We start from the raw sequence: 18858 nt of genomic DNA, 5'->3' as shown, positions 1-18858 counted from the left end.
TAAATGTTAAGCCTTTAGTTTTCGGATTCCTCCTTGAAGAATTGACAGCAGTTCATCTAGATGGCTTCTAAGGCTGCTCCAGTTCTAAAAAATGATGATTTTGCAGATTTAAAAAGTCCATGGACTAGATTTTGATTGTTTTAAAGTAAAGCACATGTTAAAACATATGTCACAAGATGCATCTGGAAAAGGCCTCTTACCTCTCTCTAACCTGGCATCAGGATTGGAATATTGAGTAAGGAAGTAGAAGGAAGGAATGGTACAGTTTGCCTGACTCAGTTTTTATGCTCTCATATTTTCCCACATTACCACATTAGGCACACTGGGGTGATAACTGAAAAGGTCATGTTCATTGCTATGTCCCCACTGGCCGAACAAATGTGTCTGAGATGCTTCTCCCCAGAACTGTGTGAGTACCTGGAGCTGTGGGGCTTAGGCCCTGAAAAAGCATTATCTGGACAGAGTCTTGTGGGTTTCAGATAGGGCGGGAGAGGGTAGTAGAGATGCTCTTTTCAGCAAGGCCAGCTGCCTCTTCAGCGAGGTTCGAGTCCACAACGAAATGTCACATCCCCCAGGCTGAGTGGTGCGTGCTCAGTTGTTCCAGTCCAGTCCATGGACCACACATAACCCATCAGGTGCCTCTGTCCATGGATTTTCCCGGCAAGAATAGTAAGTGGGTTGCCATGCTCTTCTCCACGGGGCCTTGCCGACCCAGGGATCAAACTTGTGTCTCCTGCATTGTATAGTAGCTGCAATATGGCTAGTCAACCAGCTGGTCTTGGGCCTACAGGCTAAAACTCAAGGGTAGAACTTCCTGTGTATCTAGTCTCAAAATCTGGTCAAATAAAGAAATTTACAAGCAAAAGTGAACTGAGGGGACACCAGAGCTGTAGAGAGAGAAGGGGGTTGGGTAGCTTTCCTTCTTGCAGTGGTATAGATCCAAAACATGGTACAAAACACTGAAAATTCGTCAACTATATTTCAATTAAAAAAATCAAGTAAAGGCCACAATATGACAATTTGCAAAGAAGAAATATAAATTGACAATAAATATGCCAAAAATTCAACTTAATGAAAAGAAGTGCAGATTAAGATACTAAAAGCATCACTTTTTCCTCCATCAATGTGCACTTTCATATCTTGCTGATCGCTACAAACTGAAACAGGAAAGTCTTTAAATTGATCTAGGGATCTCATTTCGAGAATTTTAAGAAAATAATTAAGAATATATGAAAGATTTATCGGTACATATTTATTGCTACATTTCTTGCAATAGCAAATAATAAAAAACAACCCTTATGTTCAACAATAGAAAATCATTTAGATAAATTGTAGTTTGTCCATTAAAAAAAAGAAAACATTGAAAATACACGCAAATGCCTCTCTTCCTTTATACTATAAAACAAAGAAAAAATACCCGCTCAACTTACTTTTTCTTATTGTCCTTTTTGGCTGTCTTTTCCAGAGCCGCTCTCCTTCTCAAGTAGTCGTTCTGGATTTCATTGTATTTCGCAGTGTGCTCTTTGATGAGGTCGGTGGTTTTCTTGTGGTGTCTCTTCACCAGCTCTTTCATTTCCTTGTAGTGCTTCTTCTGAAGCTTCACAAACGACTTCTGCTGCTTCAGCTCTTCAATCGTCTGCGCTTCTACCTCTGCAACAAACGGGCGTGAGAGCCGAGAGGGCGGGAGGGCCGGGCGCGCAGAGCCGCGGCTGCCGAGCAGTCACCGGCCCGACCCCGGCCCACCGGCTCGGGGGCAGAGCTCGGCGCTCAGAGCGTGCTCCCGGCCGCGGCCGTGGCTTGCTAACTTTGTGACTATGTTACCGAGCTTCTCAGACTCAGTTTCTTTACCGGCAAGTTTTTAAACGTTGGGGTTCCCTGGAAACAGGGCCCAAGGGAGGGATTCAGGCATGTGTGATCTACTGCGGGCCCTCAGGAGGTGAGGGAGGCCAGCGGGGACAGAAGCGGCAGCCGCTGAGGCGGGCTCGGCCGGGGTCCGCCTCTGCCTGGCCCCAGGGGGCGCTCTGGAGCTGCGAACTGGACTACAGAGGCAGTTCCCTCTTGAAGCAAGATACTTAGCAATGTCAGTGGGAGAGGCGTAAATTCCCTGGAGAGGGGGCTTCCTTTCAGCTGGGGGCAATTTTCTTTCTTTTTTTGATGAAAGATCTCCTGCACAACCTTCAGCTCTCCCTGTGGTTTGCTCATGTTTGCAAATAGCACTTCATCTGCTTTGATACAAATCTTTGATGCCTAGAACATCAAATGCATCAGGGCATTGTCAGAGACACAGCCGTGTAACAAGTAGCTCAAAGGGATAGAATGAGACATGCTGCATGCTCGAGTACCTCACACGGCAGCTAGACATTTCTCAGAAGAGAAATCCCTCTTCCTGATCAGTGTACCTTCCATGGAGGCAGTTTTCAAAAGCAGAGGAACTCCTGAGCTGTTAGCAACCAACGTTCACTACAGCTGGGAGCTGGGCGCACCAGATGGTAGAGGCAACTTGGGTGGGCACCAAAAGGATTCACTTTAAGGATCCCACACTTTCTATTTCTTAAGGTTGTTATGGTGATGATGAAATGAAAGAATTAATGCAGTTTTTAACAGTTTCTGGCTTAACAAATGTTTGCACAGGTTCTTGAACACCATTTCTCAGGGGCACTATTCACAGGATAGACATCATAGGTTTGTATGTTTATCACAACATTGCTCCAGTATAAATCAGTAAGATGAAGGAAGGTCCTTGCTGTGATTTGCCCAAAGGGACCATGAGGTTAGTGGTAGCTTACATGACTACATAGTGTTTTATTTAATGCTAAGAAAACACTTAATGTGACAGAACTTGATCTTACAACAGTCTGTATTTTATTGATTTATTTAATCAATTTTAGATTATGCACTTAAAAATATGTTAACATTTCTAAAACTAAGATGCATCATATAGTCAATGGATAGTCACAATTTGTTGGTGCTTTTCCTTCTTGGCAGTCCATGAGTAACGGGGTACCTTAATGGACAGTGCCTTAAATTCAATGAATTATCATTTATTTAGACCTGGATTAAGTCATGGTTCACATATTTCCAATCCTTTGATGTGAACTTTCCACTTCTGGGAACAAAAATAAGTTATTATAAATATTTAGCACTGTCAAGAGATTCAGAGATAATATATGCCATGAATAACAACAGACCTAAATAGAAAATGAAATGTCTAGTGGATAAACATTGATATCAGAGTAATAATTTATGTTCTTAAATGCTAAGGTCTTTAAGCAATTGAAATATGCTTCCCTTTTAATAATGGATCTATTCTCCTGACATTCAGTTCCTTTTCAGAAGGAGGCTGGGGAGAGAAACAGGTCCATTTGTTTAATGGTTTCCCTCAGGCCCAAATGGACTCATTATGGTTGCATAATGACTTATTATGTTAAAATTTATAATCCTAAGGAATCACTGCCATTTTGGTGACATATTCAACCCCACTTATTTAAAAATGATGTACAATGTGTCAGCTGTGGCAAGTTTAGGAACGAAGTTCCAGGTATTTTAACTTGTGATTAAAAATAATCCCACTGAAACTACTACTTTTAAAAAAATCTGTGAATAAAAGGCTAATTTTTGAATATGTCCTTAAACATAAAGAAAATGTCCATTTATATAAAAAAATAGATAGCACCCATAAACAAACCACCTTGATATAATCACTGCTAATATATTGATACAAATGCCACTTTTCATTTATGTATTTGTGTATTTTTAAATAATATTACAATCATGCTCTGATTTATTTCTTTTTCTCTTGTTTTATGTGTGAACACTTCATTGTTTCTCATGGAATGAAGTCTATAAACACATGTTTCATACATTCCTAAAATAATTTTTGATGCATATTTTAGGTGATATTTTGGTGAAATCATAAATACACATTCCTTTCAATTTTCACAAAGTGAATAGGCTTCTATAGCCACCACTTAGACCAAAATTAGGATATTATCAGAACCCCGAGGCCTCTTTGTGATTCCTGCCCTCGCACCCACCCTCCATGTAGAATCCAATCCTTGTTTCTAAGAACACAAATTACTTTTGCCTGTTTTTGAACTTTATATAGCTGGAATCATAAAGAATGTGCTCTTTTGTGCCTGTCCTCCTTTCTCCAACATTATGCTTATAAATTTTATCCATGTAGTTCTGTGTAATTGTAGTTTATATCTACAGATGAATCCTATTTTATTCTGTCACTAAATCACAATTTATCTATCCACTCTACTGGTTATGTTTATTTGGGTTGTTTACGGTTTGGGCTTCTGACCCATAGTTCTGCTTTTGGTGTACATTTCTGTTGTATGTTGGGCCAACATGCTACATACTGCTATACACCACTCACTTTATTAAAGAAAGCTCATACCAATTTTAGTCCTACTAGTTTAAGAAACTTAATGGCTATAAAATAGTTCCAGACTGTATTATCATTCTTAAACACCGTGTATTCTATGGTCACAAATAGTCCGTGTTGTGCATTTCTAAAACATGCTTTATTGTGGGTACTTCAGGAAGACTGCATTCCTGTTCATTGGATCACACTTCCAACATGAAACTACTCCTTGATTCCAAAATACATGAAAGTATGTATTTTTTTATATCAATAAGGTCCTATCTGCCAAGTATGGTTACTTCTCTGTGATTACATTATGTAACATGGGTTGAACCAGGATATATCTGTAGATGGTCTTAGAAAAGAAATACCAATCATGTTATATTTCAAAGACAAAATTTCCTCCCCTCTAAGTACTTAAACTATGTAATATTCAGGTGCCTAAATCCATAGGGGGGAAGATGGTATTTACCTGTTAAAACACTCTGAATAAGATCTTCTGTTTTGGCAGGTGCCTTTACAGAACCTAAAATAAAAAGACAAAATAAATAGCCTCCTATAACTTTTAAAATTATCTTCTTCCTGTAAAACAAGGTTTGGCTCTGGTCTCTAAGTTTCTTTATTACAGATTACAAATTCCTGAAGAAAATTATCATAAAAACTTTCGAAGAAATGTCTTCACTTTGTAATTTTGGGTCAAACAAATTAAATGTGAATCTATGTGCTCCATTTATATAGAGAAAGGACATCTCTCCACTTTGAATCAAAACTGTCAACAAATTCGGTTTTGACAATGCTACTGCCACCTTCTGGCAAAATCAGGAATGACAAGCGGTCTTTTACAAACACCACTGGTAGGTCAGCGGGCAGGAACAAAGTTGCAGGCAAGACCTATTGGGTGCCAAAGTCACTGGTCAAAGTTTAAGGAGAAACAGGATAGTCTCATGGTCTTGAAGTCTCTTCCCCAAGATACAGGGGGAAAGGGGAAAAGTATAACTATAAAGGGGGAAAGTACAACTCTTAAGTGGAGAAATCAGGCAGATGGCACCTTAATCAAGTGACCCAACATGAGGTACAACAACATCAGGTGTTCCTGACATGATGCTCTGAGAACAGCATCGTTTCTGTGACGTCACAAATGCACACCTCCAATCTAACCATGAGAAGGCATCGGGCCAATCCAAACTGAGGGGCTGTCTATAAAATAGTGGACCAGTACTCTAAAAGTGCACAGGGCATGGAAAAATGAACAGACTGAGGCACTGTTGCAGATTCAAAGAGGCTAAGGACACATGACAATTAATACAGTGTGGGGTCCTGAGTTGGAACCTGGAACAATAAAGACATTAGTGGAAGGCAGGTGAAGTTCAAAGTCTATGGTTTAAGTCAAGGCATTGTGCCAATTTTAATTTCCTGGTTTGACTCTGACAGACGTTACCACCAGAGAAGAGGAGTCCATTTTTGTAATGTATTCTGTGTTATTTTAAAAATGATTCTGTAAGTCAAATGATTCTAAAACACCCAGTTAAAAAAATCAAATGCTGGAATGCTAAGTTTTCTCTTACTCTCAAAAGCACAAGATTATTCGCTATTTAAATGACTTATTCATATCCTAGAGACACAGAGAATGTTTGTACTTGGCACATAAAATCTTCACTTGAAACTATCACTTCTTGTTTATGCTTAAGTCACTCCTTAATATTCTTAATCTCAAGAATCACCTTTCTTAAGTAGCCTCAGTAGGAGCAGAGAAGCTAAAGGGAAGAATTTTAGGATCATGGAGAATGGTGTCAGTCTTGCCTTCACTTTACATTAGCAACGTGGCCTTCGAGAAGTAACTTATTTCTGCAATTTAAAACTGCAATTTATTCATCCGTACTATGGGGATGATGGTGGAATCAGCCCTCAGAGGCTTGGTCTGAGAGTGAAATGAGATAATCCGTGGGAAGGGCTGAGCATGCTCAGCACGTGGTTGGCACTTAAAATTAGTGAAAAGTGAGTTGGAGAAAGATGGGAAGGAAGTCTTGGTAGAGACTTAACTTAGTGAAGTAGAACTAATAATGTACTTCTAAAGCATAAAGTATAAGGTGTTTGAAGAGCCCCTCACACACCCTGCCAGCAGATGGACCAAAATCCATCACTAAATAAAGACATGCGGAAGCTGGGTGATACTTTGTTTTGGTTTCACAAGTTATCAGCAGAGCCAGTACTTACAAGTCTCATAAGAAGGCCTTACGAGTCCTCCCTCCCTTCTGTCATTCATCCTCCGCAAACATTTCTGGACTGCCTCCTAGTCCGTGTATCCCCCCTGCCTGGTGATGCTAACTCAGTCATGCTGCCCCTTTTGGTGTGGACGTACTAGAGACTGCTGGTTACGTAGAACAGCTCTTTCCTTGGAATGTTTACCTGGAGCTGGTTGGCTGTGGAGAGCCTGGGAGGGTGGTTTGGGTGTCAGGGACGTCGTGTGATTCACCCCATTTTCTGCTGGAGTTGGCCTGGCTTCACTCGGAGCTTCTGATGGTGTTTCCCCAGGATCAGCCTAAAATCATAGACATCCTTTTGTTTTCCACACTTCTTACTGTTCTTTTGTTACCTTCTAAAACCCACAAAGTTACAATTGATGCCATATCCACAACTCATTTGGACTCTGAAATATCACATTTGAAACTATGTGGAGAGCAGGGTAAAAACAGCATGGTATTGAACCATGATTGTGGTAGGTTAATTGTATTAAAGGTCCAATATCTATGCCTTCTGGTGTTCCTGGCCCTTGAGTGTGTCCTCCCATACTGACAGTGGAATTGAGCATGTGATTTGCTTTGGTCAAATGAAAGAGTAGCAAACTTAATGTAAGCAATGGATTGAAAAGCCATGTGCAAATGTTTCTTCTCTTTCTCAGACCCTTGCTATAGCCATGGAGCATGAGAATTGATGTGGAGGCAAGCTAAGTCAAATAGGCAAGGACATCCTGGACCAGGCAGCCCCACGCTGACCATGGAGACTTAAGTGAGTCTAGCTCAGATGAGCTCAGATCAACAGAACTGCTCAGCTAACCAAATGACTCATGAACAATAATAAGCAGTTGGTGTTGTAAGCCACTAAATTGGAGGACTATTTGTTACGCAGTGGTAGCCAATTGACAGTGCTTATAAGCATAGATTTTAGAGTCAGACTTATCTGGGTTATAAGGCCCTGCCACTTATTAATGGTGTGATATTGAGCACGTCACTTAACTGTCTGCCGCTCACTTTTCTCATCTTTATTGATGAGGATATGTATTGGACTGGCCAAAAAGTTCATTTGCATTTTTTGAAACACAAAAAAAACTTGAACAAACTTTTTGGCCAACTCCATATGTACTGGGGATCATAATATTACCTACATGGTAACATTGCTTAGAAAATCAAATAAGTTACTATTTATAAAGTGCTTAGAATAATTCCTGGCACAGACAAAATATGTACATGTTAAAAAGACAAAACATTTAAGCTTGTATAACACTACCAGTGAATAATAGTAACAAATACATTAACACCTGTGAAATCTTTACTCCATTCCCTACAGCAGCTTGTCTGCTATGCGCTGTGCAGAGCAAACATTTAATGTTTGATGAATAAATGTTCATCTTTATAAAAACAGTTGCCTCCATGATTATATACCAGCTTGGTGCTTTCTGGGGTTCTGCAATTCTTCTCTCAGAATTACTTTCTGAGTTCAGGGCAGATTTTCCTGATGATGAGGCTACCCCAATGCTCTATTTTGTAGTATCATTAAAAATATATATTAGGAAATGGCCAGAAGTCATTTGGAGCCCAATGTTGTGACATTTTGTCATGTAATTACAGAAAGCAGGTTGTCTTACAATAGTGTTTTTAGAAAATGTAATATGAGAATGAAAATAATTACTCTCATTGTCACAAATGGCTTTTTAAAAATTTATTTTAATTGGAGGCTAATTACTTTACAATATCGTAGTGGTTTTTGCCATACAAGTGGCTTTTAATCTGTCCCCCAAAGCATCTTTAAAACACATGTTCCAACACTGCTTTTGGTGATGGATGGCAAACTTATTTTAATTCAGCAAACAATCCCTGTTTACCTACCACAGCCTGCTCTGCTCAGAGCTTAGACACTGAGATGCAAGAGATGAGCTGGGGTCAGTGGTGGTAGTGGGCGGGGAGGCAAGAACCTAGGCCTTGGAACTCATGATATAGAACCTAGCTTCTGAAAGACAGCTGCTCCAAATAGGGAGGTTCTGCTGTGTTTGTGTTATTCAGTCATATCCATCAGGAAAATTCTCCTTGGAAGCACGATGCCCAGGAGGGGATTGCATATTTTTTGTTCAGCAAGAGAGTGCAACCTGAGGGCTTATGGTTCAAATAGAGTGCATGGAAATGCTCACTTAAGTGTTGCCAGATTTTAAAATGAAGGAGATTTTACCTTAATAAAATGGATTTCTTACTTCACTTGAAAAATCATATAGGGCACCGCTGGGCCTGCATTCTCACTCTGGGAGGGAACAGAGGGGTTTCTGCCCCTTCAGCACACTTCCATCTTACTCATTTACCTGCCTCAGTCCTGTAGGTATTGGGTTTGCAGGAGACACTTGAGAAGAATGAACTAGCATAGATGTTTGAGCACAAAATGCCTAAAGAAAGTGTATTTACATTGCACAGAAGGGAGCTGAAGTAAAGGGAGTGTTGGAGAGAGGACTGGGTCATCAGCAAAGTTACCCCCAGCTTTGTCCTCTGGCTTGAATACTGTGAGGGTAAATTTTTCCGCCTCCCAGTTGTAGGGGGTCTCCTAGACTCAGCTGCCTGGGAAGTAGGGACTGAAGGTGCTCTGTTCCATGGGCAATCTGGAACCCATTTATATCCAGGCAGGTTTCTGGAACCATGTGGAGAATAAACCAGATTCTTCCCAGTATGACAGCTGGCTGATACTAGCCATCTGGAGGAGGACAGGGAAGAGGACAATTTTGATGGAGCAAAGAATGGAGGTGGTGGAAAGTCAGTTTCCATGAAGGCAATCATGTGTGGTTTCTTTTTGGCAATTAGGAGGAGTGTCAGGGGCACTCAGGCTGGAGGCATATTCAAAATGAATGCAGAAGGTTATTTCACCTGTATCCAGTTTGCAGGTATTCCATGGAGATGTGTGCCCTTGGGAAATCAAGTTCAATCATTAACTCTAGTTGAGACGCAGGAAATAGAAACCTCTGCTTATCAAGGGTGTGTAAGACATTCCAGAAATCGATATAATGTATGAATTCAAAGACATTTTTTAACAAGCAGATACATGTTGTCTTTCCCTTAAGAATTCACCTTGCAATGGAAGGGACACTGGTTGGATCCCTGATTTCGGAAGATTTCATATTCCTTGGAGCAATTAAGCCTGTGCACCCCAGCTGCTGAGCCCAGGCGCCCAGGAGGCAGTGCTCTGGGGAAGCCCCTGGAGTGGGTCGCAGACAAAGGACAACGAAGGAAGCCCCCATCCCCTGCAACTAGAGAAAGCCCGTGTGCAGCCACGAAGACCCAGCACAGCTGAGGAAATACAACTGGCAAAAATTTTGTAGTTACAGATGAGGATCAAGAGATCGTCAAAGCCTGGAGCTGGATTTGGGGCCAGCTTTGGATAAATGCTTGGTCCGGGTAGGGCAGGCTGCATCGCATCCATAATCCCAGGGCCACGTGGGGCCCCTCGCAATGTAACAAGCAGCTGATAGAAATGATGGAAAAGAGCAAACCAGACGAGATGGACTGCCACAGGGCGAAGCGAGGCTGTTCCCAGATTTGGAGAAGAAGCCTCTGAGAGCGGTGACAGTGTTTCAGCCCGGGCTTCCAGGAAAGTTGGAAAACTGCATTTTTGTCAGGTGGCTCCCATTTTAGAACCAATGAGAAGCCAAACAAAACTGATCAGAGCGCATTTGGCCCAGAAGCTGCGCACCTGGGCCTGCGCTCGGAGGAGAGAGCTCTGTCGGGGTCAGCGGTGCGCCCGCCCGCCGCCGGAAGCCGAGTGGGCGGGGCCGCCTGCCTGCGGGCCCCGCCCCCTTTCCTCACGCGGCCAGCAAAGGAGGGCCGCACGTGAACGCAGGGGACCCGGGGCCCTTGTGTAGGCTGACCCTCGTCAGAGGCTCTTAGGAGTTCCTGGACACTGATTACAAGCTTAATGAGAGCTTACAGTGGCATATCCATCAGACTGATGCTCAAGATATGTTGCTCACGAAGGGCAGTATATACAGATTTGAATTGGCATCTCCCTGATGAAGACTGACCACAGAAGCGACTGGAGATCACCATGTGCCAGACACTGTCACACACGCCAGCTTCATCTCAGCCAGCAGGGAAGGCAGCCGCTCAACTCCATCAGACGGCAGAGGTTTAGTTGTTCAGTCGCTCAGTCGTGTCCGACTCTGCGATCCCATGGGCTGAAGCACGCAGGCTTCCCTGTCCTTCACCATCTCCCAGAGCTTGCTCAAACCATCAGGGGCATCAGTAACTGTCTTTACTAAAGACTTTGTTAAAAGTCATTAGTAACTTGCTGGAAGTCACACTGTTAGCAGGGACATTAATGTTTGAATATATGTTACAGTCTAAAGTCTAGGTTTTTCTAGTTAGTTCACACTAGTTCACCTTCTATTCCTGATAAGAGCAACTTAAGCAACCACAATAGTAAACCACTTACTCTACTGATGAGATACAGAGCTGTACAAATGTAAACATTATTCTCAAAGAGCTTACTCTGTTGCACTAAAAAAGCATTCATGTATCAAAAATGAGTTAACTAAAGCAGCTAAACACAAGAATTGGGGGGGGGGGCAATACAATACTACAATTTCTAGTATCATTGAAAGGTTGAATAATTCACATGAGATGAAATGCAAAAACCAGATCCCTTGCCCCACTCACAAGCGTAACTGGAAGGCAATACTTGTGACTTTATTTCTCCCCAGTCCAAATATTCTTTTTCATGAGTTAGAATAAAATAAGCCTGCAATCCTTTCTCATTGCACTGGAACTTACAATAGAAACAAAAGAACTAGAAATATTTTCTCAATTTAATGGCAAGACTCTTGGGATCCAATTAAACAAATTTTCAAGGAAAGAAGTTTCAGAAGTTTATTTCACTTGCACTAAATTTTGCTTAGGTAAGTAGAGAAAAATGAGTTACAGCAGAAATAGTTCACTACTCTCCAGTGGCCAGATGGAAGCATTACACTATTTTTCTTTCAAAACTTGAAACAGTAGATGTTTTTAAAGCCAAGATTTTATTAAAAAAAAAAAAAAATTTATATCCTCCCTATTTCCAATACGAACAGAAAAACCTTAAAATATAACAGAAGTGGATCAGTAAAAAATATAACTAGAAAAACCATTTTCACAAGTTTTAGAGAAGGAGGAAAGGCTACGTGGAATGCTAGCTAAAAAGACTTCAGTCCCAAGCATTAAAAATTGGGTCTGACGATGAAGCAATAGAGAACTAGGATTTAGGGAATTTAGTGGGGAGGTTCATACGGTAAAGTAAAAGGCTTTCCAAACCAGACGTGTGACTGGTGGTGTTGGTGTTCTGCCTGAGTCATCTAAAATACAAACGTAATTAGTCTCCAATTAAATCAATTAATTAAAAAAATTTTTAAAAATACAGTGCCTTCCATGTTGTTGTTAGGATAATACTATCTTCACTCAGATGCTAGATGGGTGAGGGCAAGGGCAAAGTCATCAGTGTCTCTAGAATATTGAGGGCAAGATTCATAATTTCACCATGCAGAGATCTAGTCCACTCAGGATTAATTCAGGCAGTGAAAGTGGCTACATCAAAACCCGCCTTTCCCTTAACAAAGAGCTTTCTTAAACACCTGTGCAATTGGTACCTTAAATGTATATTATCTCAGTGAAATTAGATTATGTATCTGCCTCACATTTCTAAAAAATTCACAACATTTCTAAAACCTGTATGTGTTTTAGAAATTATGTATGTGTTCTAAAGCACCGAGGGATGATGTATGCTAATATTTGCAGCCTACTTTTAAATGCATTAAAAATCAGATGGAATAATGAAAGAATAGAGGGGTAATATATGTGATCTATATATCCACATATAGATGGAAATATATGTGATAAAGAAAATGCATCAAAATTGGAATTGGGGAATCCAGGTGATTGATATATGGGTGGCTCTTTGTATAATTCTTTCAACATTAGTGCATGTTTGAAAATTTTTATAATACATTATGACAAAGCCTCTACCTTTTTAAGAGCTCATCAGAGTGAGTTAGAAGCAAAAGACAGCTTTAAGAAGCTGAGTAAATTCATTTGTTGACTTCAGTTTTTGTCATCATATGTGTCATCATCATACAAAGAAATCATCAGCATTCACGAGGTATCTCTTTGTTGAAGCCTTAGTGACAGCTGCAAGTTACATGCATATGTGTGAATTTTAATTAAAGTCAGTTTCTTTCTTCAGACTGTAAAGACTATAAAGCATCTGATTTTTCTAATCATTATATCTCTATAATGCCCTGTATGGAAACTGACACAGTTGTGTTTAAAAAAACCAACTTTTATTAAAATGAATGCATGAAGAAATTCAGTTTGTTTCCTCCTCATGCATAATCAATAAATGAAGTATTAGTGACATAGTCCTGAAATTAAAGAACCACTTAAATGTTATGATAAGAAGATATTTTTTGAATGAATGAATCAATGGGTGAAAAATATGAAGATGCTGCTCTTCCTGTTGTCCGTGGTTAGATAATCTGCATTTAATTCATAGTTGCAATAATTTATTTAGAAAGAGATTAAATGGTGACAGGACATAGCTCTACTGAGTGTTTTGTGTTGCATATGTTACAATTTTTACCAAATTTACTTTATTGGAAATATTTTGATATAGCCTCCAGAGAAATCAGCAGAAACAAACTCTTTGAGTCAGGCAGAAATCATGGATTTCTCCTTTAAAGAAGTCGTGGACCAACCACCCTTCACATTCATTTTTTTGTGTCTTTCATATTAATTAAGCCAAATCATTTGGCAATGACTATGGCCTGTCACTCACAGAACATATTCTGGCTCTGTGATGACACAGAGGGTGGGATGGGGTGCATGGAAGGGAGACATGTGTATGCTTGTGGCTGATTCACATTGTTGTATGGCAGAAGCCAACACAGCTTTGTGAAATAATTATCCTCCAATTTAAAAAAAAAAGAACAGATTCTGGACAATTCCCCAGGAAGAGTTTCTCTTGTCACCCTTCCTGGTTTCCAGATGACAGTTGAGAATGCACAGAATTCTTGACTTTGTAATTTCATTTTGATTCCATGTGTGGAGAGCCGCGTGCTTGAGATACAGATGTAGGGCTCCAAGACAATGGTTCTCAATGTGTGGTCCCTGGACCGGCAGCATTAGCATCGCTGCAACTTGTCAGAATGCCAGTTTTTGGTCCATCCCAGATCTGCTGAACCAGAAACTCTGGGGGCGGGCCAGAATCTGTGTTTCTAGGAGCCATCCAGGTGATCCTGGTTCACAGTAATACTAAAGTCTGAGAGCTCTGCTACTCAAAAGTATGGTCCACAACAGCACCGGCATCACCTGGAAGCTTGTTAGAAATGCATAATTTTGTGCCCTGCCCCAGACCAATTAAATCTGAATTTGCACGATAGCAAGATCTGTACGCAAACTAAAATTTGAGAAGTCTTGCTCTAAAGCAGAGTGAAAAACTGTCATTTTTTAAAATTAGTGCCAGATTCTTAAATAGTGGATAAAGTGTCAAGCTTCCATCTTGGAAAACTTAAATGACATCCAATGCCTTATTGAGTTTAAACACTATAACTCTTTGAGAGCACCACTTTGGACTTTTTGCTATTGGATTATTTTACTGCTGAAATTCACACCAGATCATAGGATATTTTTCGTCTTGAATAATTAAACCCATTGAAGATGGCCACTGTGCCACACACAGAACTAAGAAATAAATGATTTTAGATAAATTTCAGCTCACTTATAAGAGCATGGGTCAGAAAACTAAAAAAGTAGGCTTCTTGGAATAACTGAAATTTGAGTATTAGCAAAATAGCTTTCTCTCTCAACATTAAAAGGACGTGAAGACCACTCACACACTTCACCTGTATCATGCACACACAATGAGAGGGCTAGCAGGCAGTGTACAAATTAACCTAACAGATCCCACATGTACAAACCTAACTCTTTGAAGAGTTAAGTGCTAATAATATCCAGTGATTTGAAGGGAGAAATCTTGACATTTGATTCAACAGAAAACTGAGGTGAAAGTATCAGTACTTAAGGTAAATGTCTTACATTCTGTGCTCAGTGTTCCAGGTGGCCTGCTAAGGGGCCAGAAAGACGAATAAGGGCTAGTCCTTATTAAAAGGTCAGTAGAAAACTACAGCTTTGTTACTGAGGTCGTGCGATGTGGTGTAGTGTTGACCTTTGCTACTCAAGGTGTGAGGCATGCAGTGATGCTATCCCATCAGCTGGGGCTTGTCAGAGATGCCGAGGCTCATGTCCTAGCCCAGACAGACTGGATCAGGGTCAGCATGTTGGCATGATGCCCTGGCCTGCACATTAAACTTCCAGCAGTGGTGATGTAGAACATGAGTTCTGGAGCCAGACTGCTTGGATTTCAACCTCAGTTCTGCTCCTTAGTATTGGTGTGGCGCTGGGCAAGAAATAGAATCGCTCAGTGCCTCAGTTTCTTCATCTGTTAAATGGGAATAATAATAATCGTTAAGAAATATGGACATTTGAGGACCTAACATGTGTTAACATATGAAAAGGCGCAGAATGGTGCCAAGTTCACAGTAAACACTCAGTAAGATATTTCTTCACTCCTTGATGTGCTAAAAAGAAGTCATGTTCAAGTATTGCAATTGGAATATCACATACTATTTTGCAGTCAAGCCACTGGATACTTACTTTATTATCTTTAGAGGTTAATTTTGAAAAAGAAAATAAAAGTGCTACTGATATCCCATTGGTAATCTCTAATAACCACATTAAACTAATAGAGCTGTGGAAAATTTATTTTTAATTAAGAACTTTTGTAAAGGAATACTACACATTCATAGAAAACATGCTAGAATGATGACCACCAAAAATGTTAACATGATCTGCAAGATTACTGAGAGGCCTTTTTGTTTTTTTATTATGTTTTACAATTTTTATACACCATTTTATTTAGAGAAGTAACTAAAAATATTATAAAGCCTTAGTAATGACTCAGATTAGGAACTTTCTTCGACTTTACTAACCCACGATCCTGATTTATCACTTTAAAAGAGACAAAATAAATTCAGCAACTCAAATTTATTATTCCTTAATTTCCAATTATATACTGGAATTATATATGTATGAGTGAGTGAGTGAGTGAGTGAAGTCGCTCAGTCGTGTCCCACTCTTTGCGACCCCATGGACTGCAGCCTACCACGATCCTCAGTCCATGGGATTTTCCAGGCAAGAATACTGGAGTGGGTTGCCATTTCCTTATGTAACTATGCAAATGCTACATCGCTTCAGTTGTGTCTGATCCTGTGCGACCCCACAGACGGCAGCCCACCAGGCTCCTCTGTCCACAGGCTTCTCTAGGCAGGTATCCTGGAGTGGGTTGCCGTTTCCTTCTCCATGTGTAACTATATATATATATCTATATTTTTTTCACATGGTCTGAAACAAAGGTCTTTTGTTCAAAGCATGGGGGAATTTTTAAACTTCCTACTTTTTTGGTTTCCCGATTACTGATGAAGATAATTTATTAGACTATTACAATTCTGGGAATATTTTGTAGTTCAATGATGTCTTTCATTTTCAAATAGAAATGACCTTTATAACTACCAAGTTAAAAGGATTATACTAAAAAAGTCTTTGCTGCTAAAATAGTGTCTCCAGTGTCTGCCATGTCCTAGATAGAATTTTCTTTTGAGAAAACCATAGTTACTTCTTTTCAGTGGCCTCATTCAAACAAACTTACATTATTACAAGACAAGATAAAGGGCATGCTGGTGTTCAAAGGTGTGAAATGCCATTTTTCTCCCAGCATTACATGGTAAGGGCAAATAATTTTTCTTCTTGAGCTTTAGAAATGAGGTCAGTTAAGGGTTTAGACATTTCAGAGGAAAAAATAAATGTATTTTCTCTACAGGACCATGTAAAATTTATGTGATTCAATGTGAAATTTACGTGATTCAATGCTTCTAAAATCATTTCTAAAACTGAAAATGTTCAAATATTATTTGAGTGTAACCAACATTACACATTTACTGAAAATCCTTATGACCATCATTTTAGAGGAGAAGCAAAAGTAATGTTGACCTAAAATTCTACTTCTGTATTTTCATATCCATTATGATATATCATATCATACATTCCCCACAAATAGCTTTTATTTTTTCAAAGAATTAAAGTGTAGTTGGTTCACAACGTTGTGTTGGTTTCAGGTTTACAGTATTCAGTTATATACACACACACATATATATTTCAGATTTTCCCACTGCGGGCTGTCACAGTCCCGTGCGCTCTGTGACTGCTCACCCACTCCATGCAGCTGTGTGTGTCTGTTGACCCCAAACTCCTGATCTGCCCCTCCTCCCTTCCCCTTTGGAGACCCTAAGTTTGTTTTTAGCATCTGTGGGTCCATTTCTGTTTTGTGAATAAGTTCACTTGTATCACTTTTTAGTTAAAGAAGACAGAGAAAAACAAATATCACATGATATCACATATACGTGAAATCCAAATAGCTTTTTGATATGTGATATCTGGTGCTTTGAAAGGACAGTGATGTAAAAGATCTGCAGTCTCAAAGGCCTTAGGTCTCCTACTCCGCAAAGTGACATTTTTCTCATTAGAGAAACGGTCTCTGTTTCATTACAAGGCTTTTACCTCTATTGCTATATTATATAAGCTGAAATTGGTGGTGTCTTGAAATCTCTTCAAGTCAGAGCTTACTTAACCTTGAAGAACATGGCCAACATCTAGGTACAAGTTGATGATGCAGAAAGTGTTGTTTTGAAATAGTAGCAAAACATAATTTTATCTGAAAATGCTTTCTTTGAACACCTATCTTTTTCAGAAAATAAACTGCATCCAGTTGATTAATGAGATTCTTGTTTTCTAATTAGAGAAGGCTTAATAGTAATCTAATTATATCTCCATAGATTATCTTTACCATGAATTACATTTTATGAAATATGTTATTAAGTTAAAGTCAGTAGAAGAGAAAAGAGTTTCAGAGCTTGGAAACCCATTGATATCTAAGGAGAGCCTTTAATTTCATATTGGTGTTTATATGAGCAAAACAAGAAATTCACTGAAATCTCTAGTCTTAATCTTTTCAAAGGCCATTACAAAGAAGAAAAACACTATTATCTTTGAAGAAACACTGAAATTAAAGATGTAACTATTGTCAAACATCTAAAGTCTAGTTCCCAAACAAACAAACAAACAAAAAAACAGAAAGGGTATTCAATCTTTAATTCTAAAACAGTAGCTATTTAGCATTGTGGGATTCCTTATTAGCAGAATTGTACTTGGGATTCTTGTTTACATGATAAATTGAGAGGATGTTCTCAGAACTGTCGGGAAGTGAGGAAAACAGGCTAAGACAGGGAAACAAGATAAACCTAGAGTGGTTTCAGCTGGAGTCTGGCCTCAGCCTGATCTTTAGCCTGGGGGGTGGGATGGGGCATGGGAGCTTGAACTGCAGCATTGAAGGTGCCCATCCAGAAGTGAGAGACCTGGGCTGTTATTCTGTATCTGACAGTCGCAGGACACAGTCACCTCCTTGAAAGAAGAATCTGCTAGACATCCCCAAGCAAGGCAGTTCCTATCAGCCTAGGCCAGTCCTCTGGAGAAGTGTGTGGTTGTGAGCTGTTTACAGCCCACCCTGCAGCAGCCGAGAAAAGGATCTCTGGGCTGGTACCAGCAAAATCTGCTTAGAGCATGGATGACATGCTTGCTCTCTCTGTGCGCTCTGGACCAGCCAAGCAGTGAGTGCTCAGACTAACAGCTCAAATTCAAGCAGTAGGCCTAACTCGTGGGTTTTTTTTTTAAGTGGTGTTTTTTTTTTTCAGTTCTTTTTAAAATTTATTTATTCATTTATTTTAATTCTGGGATAATTACTTTACAATATTGTGATGGTTTTTGCCATACATCAACAGGAATTGGGCTTTCCTGGTAGCTCAGCTGGTAAAGAATCTGCCTGCAAAGCAAGAGACGCTGGTTCGATTCCTGGATCATGAAGATCCCTGGAGAAGGGCTAGGCAATCCACTCCAGTATTCGTGGGCTTCCCTGGTGGCTCAGGCAGTAAAGAATCCATCTGCAAAGCGGGAGACCTGGGTTTGATCCCTGGGTTGGGAAGATGCCCTGGAGGAGGGCCTAACAAACTACTCCAGTATTCTTGCCCAGGGAATCACTACACCCAGAGGAGCTGGGCAGGCTACAGTCCAGGGGGTTGCAAAGAGCTGGACACAACTGAGCGACTC

The 18858-nt window shown here is 40.0% G+C and overlaps 1 protein-coding gene across 4 annotated transcripts in view; it reads right to left on the bottom strand.

The window, feature by feature from the left end:
- The window catches only part of PLCB1 (phospholipase C beta 1), an 830993-nt gene that overhangs the window by 121797 nt on the left and 690338 nt on the right, over window positions 1–18858 (bottom strand). For all 4 annotated transcript variants that reach the window (XM_065920849.1, XM_065920850.1, XM_065920853.1 and 1 more), the window contains exons 24-26: window positions 6776–6908; window positions 4842–4895; window positions 1431–1650 (exon numbers count right to left, since the gene is read on the bottom strand). In XM_065920849.1, the coding sequence (XP_065776921.1) occupies window positions 1431–1650; window positions 4842–4895; window positions 6776–6908 (407 nt within the window). The remainder of the gene's footprint in view (window positions 1–1430; window positions 1651–4841; window positions 4896–6775; window positions 6909–18858) is intronic.

This window comes from Muntiacus reevesi, chromosome 2 (genome assembly GCF_963930625.1).
Source record: "Muntiacus reevesi chromosome 2, mMunRee1.1, whole genome shotgun sequence".
NCBI lineage: Eukaryota > Metazoa > Chordata > Mammalia > Artiodactyla > Cervidae > Muntiacus > Muntiacus reevesi.
Note: the sequence above shows the minus strand (reverse complement) of the source record. Positions and strands in the feature narration are given on the sequence as shown.